The sequence below is a fragment of the Gopherus evgoodei genome, unplaced genomic scaffold (genome assembly GCF_007399415.2).
Source record: "Gopherus evgoodei ecotype Sinaloan lineage unplaced genomic scaffold, rGopEvg1_v1.p scaffold_36_arrow_ctg1, whole genome shotgun sequence".
Taxonomy (NCBI): domain Eukaryota; kingdom Metazoa; phylum Chordata; order Testudines; family Testudinidae; genus Gopherus; species Gopherus evgoodei.
In genome coordinates, this window is record NW_022060038.1 from 2,351,512 (window position 1) to 2,354,977 (window position 3,466).

The following is a 3,466-nucleotide window of genomic DNA, read 5'->3' on the forward strand; positions in this document are numbered from 1 at the left end:
GCTATACCTATACGAGGCTTTGCAAAAAGTCCTGGGAGAACAGATCCACTGGTTTGTGTTTTAGCAAAGAGTCGAGCTGAAGTGCAGGAAAGGGGACTGTAAGAGTGGTTGTATAGAATGGACACCCACCACCTGTTACATGAGAACAGCTGAAGTAACTTGCACACTCAACTGGATATTAGGGTTTTCACTGTTCACTCATTTGTGATGTCATCCTCTCCCCCATCCAGCTGAAGTAACTGTCTGTGATAGGCTGTGACTTCCCAGATATTTACAGACCCTTGCATGGAGAGAGGATGCAGGTCCTACGAGGATGAAGAGAATGCTGTGTGATGATCAAACTCTCTGGATTCAGTCAACCCTGGCCAGGTAAAGCACTTCAGCTTCACTTGGAGGGATTCTTAGTGACAGAGTGTATCACCAGGAACAGTTGTAAGGGAAAGTTAATAGAGCCTGCCTCTGATCGAAATTGAACATGGAAATCTGGAGTGATGCAGTAGAAGTCAATGTTATTGAATTCTAAACCTGGTCTTAAGAATTTATCCCATGTGCTGCAACGAGGCAGTGACATAAGTTGGACTCTCAGCAGTGGAGAAAATAAATAATTATATATAATGAGGCAATGAAACAAGTTTATAAATTGCTTTGATGCAGGACAGATAATACAATGACCTTTTTCTCCATGCATTTGCCGTGTGTTTACACTGGGAAATATTCCGAAGTGGAGGCCTGGAAAGGGTTTTGGTTTTTTTTAGTGGGAACGTCATAATTGTAAAATCAAACTGTGCTCTAGTAGGCTGCAGAACTCCCAGCCTTAATATATCAATGACGCCAAGAGCTTAGCAGGATTCAAAGAGGGACTGGATGTGTTTATATGAAAGACCAGAAAATCCAAATACAGTAGTGAGGATTTTTTTAAAAAAACTTATGAAAAGGCCCTAACCTTCCTGATTTACGCCCCAAAAATGTCTAGCTAGTGGCTGTCATGGAGATATTTTCCCTGGGAGCAAGTTATCTCACATCTGTCTATTTCAGGGCTTCTTCCAACCTTCTTCTGCAGCATCTGGACCAGGCCACTGAATTTTGGGCTAGATGGACTGCAGGTCTGATCCAATCTGGCAGTGCCTGTCTTCCTCACAGTGGTGTAAATCCAAGACTATGTTTTTGCTGATCTTCCTTGAGCTCTTGGGAATCTCTAGACTTGCACTCAGAGCAGAATGATGTCTCTTTAAATATCATCTAGTCTCCTGTTCATTTTCCTTTCTGGAAGAAAAGTTCAAAACTCCTCGGACCAGCCCAGTACATTATGTCAGCTGTCAATGACACCAAATTCATACCTGCTGTGTTCCTTCTCACTGGGGTATCTGGGCAGGAAGACATCCATCTCTGGATCTCTGTCCCCTTCTGTTTAATGTATATTATTTCGATAGTAGGAAATTCAGTCATTCTGTTCATTATAAAAACAGATCCAAGCCTCGATGAGCCCATGTACATTTTCCTTTCCATGTTGGCCATCTCAGACCTTAGCTTATCGATATCCACCATACCAACAATGCTCGGCATATTCTTGTTTAATTTTAGGGAGATCAGCTTCAATGCATGTTTTGCCCAGCTGTTCTTCATCCACTCTCTTCAATGCATTGAATCCTCTGTGCTCTTGTTGATGGCCTTTGACCACTTCATCGCAATCTATAACCCCCTGAGATATGCTTCTATCTTTACCCTGCCAAGAATAGCCAAGATGGGACTGGTGTGTGTGTTAAGAGGGGTGGCCGTAATGCTCCCACTCACCATTCTCCTGAAACAGTTCCGATACTGTCAAGCCAATGTCCTCTCCCATTCCTATTGCCTGCACCAGGAGGTCATGAAGATGGCTTGTGCAGACATCACAGTCAACAATATCTTTGGCTTGTTTACCAAACTCGTAACAATGGGGTTGGACTTGCTGCTCATCTTCCTCTCTTATGTGATGATCCTGAAAACAGTGCTGAGCATCGCATCCTATGATCAATGCCTCAGGGCTTTGAACACTTGCGTCTCCCACCTCTGTGCCATCTTGCTCTTCTACACACCAGATATCAGCTTGGTCGTGATGTACAGATTCTGGAACAGCTCTTCTCACTTGCTTCAGATTGCTCTGAGCTACATCTCCCTGCTGGTCCCACCCCTGATGAACCCAGTTGTGTACAGCGTGAAAAGCAAACACCTTCGTGCGAGGATAATCAGGGTGTTCGTCAAGTGAAGAATCAGTTCATCACCCATCTCCAGCTACTGCCACCCTTTCCATCCTGGACCCTTCCAACTGAGACAACATGACATACTGATTACCACTCTATAGAGACAGATTCAGATGGGGTCTAAAGCAGTAGTCTTCAAACTCTTTTTCTGGGGACCCAGTTGAAGAAAATTGATGGTGCCTGTGACCCAGTGGAACTAGGACTGAGGGGTTTGGGGAGAGCAAGGTGCTCACGGATGGGGCAAAGGGTTGGTGTGCAGGGGTGAGGACTGCAGGGTGAGGTTGGGTATGAGGGGGTTCAGAGTGTGGGAGGGGGGTCTGGCCTGGGGCAGTGGGTTGCGGTTCGGGAGAGGGTCATGGCTCTGGGCTAAGGGTGTATCTCTGGGTTGGGGCCAGGGATGAGGGGTTTGGGGTACAGGAAGGGGTTCCAGGTTTGGGGGAGCCTCAGGGCTGGGGCAGAGGGTTGGGGCATGGTTTGGGGCATGGACTTACCTCTGGCAAATCCCGGTCAGCAGTGCAGCTGGGATGCAGAGGCAGGCTTCACTGTGCCCCGGAAGTGGCCAGCAGGAGGCACAGGTCCTAGATGGAAGTGCGCAAGCGGCTTCAGACGACTCTAACCCACCGGCACCGTCCCATCTCCCCCAGTTCCCATTGGCTGGTTCCTGGCCAATGGGAGTGCAGAGCCAGTGCTCAGGGCGGGGGCAGTGCATAGAGCCCCATGGCCCCCCACTGAGAAGCAAGACCCACTCCTGGCCACTTCTGGGGTGCAGCGCGGTGTTGGGAAAGGTAAGGACTAGCCTGCCTTAGCTGGGCACCACCACTGACGGGAGTTTTAATGTTCCAGTCGGAAGTGGTGACCAGAGCAAGGTGATCCAGTGACTTCCATGCCACGACCCAGTACCGGGTCGCAACCCATGGTTTGAAAAACACTGGTCTAAGGCATGGAGCAATGGGTAAGGGGCTCACCACCTGCTGGTGAGGGAGGACAGGACACTGGAGGAAGAAAACCAAGGCAGGCAGCAGCATTTACAAAGTGAGTTTGTTCGTGGAGAGTGAGGGGATGGGTGAGATGTTGTCCCATAATTAGCTCTATCTCTGGCTGCTCCAGTCTCAGAATTCCTCTCAATACAGCCAATAAAGAGAAGGGATGTGGATGTTGTTTCCCATTACACCTGGCCTGTCACTGACGCATCTCTGGTCAAACACCCACAGGCCATAAAAAAATCTGCA

General features: G+C 48.3%; 1 protein-coding gene across 1 annotated transcript; it reads left to right on the plus strand.

The window, feature by feature from the left end:
• The first annotated feature begins 313 nt into the window (after window positions 1-313).
• LOC115641982 (olfactory receptor 51G2-like) lies at window positions 314-2,242 on the plus strand. The gene is made up of 2 exons (XM_030545321.1): window positions 314-368; window positions 1,266-2,242. The coding sequence occupies exons 1-2, from the start codon at window positions 314-316 to the stop codon at window positions 2,240-2,242; spliced, it is 1,032 nt and encodes a 343-aa protein (XP_030401181.1).
• Window positions 2,243-3,466: the final 1,224 nt, after the last annotated feature.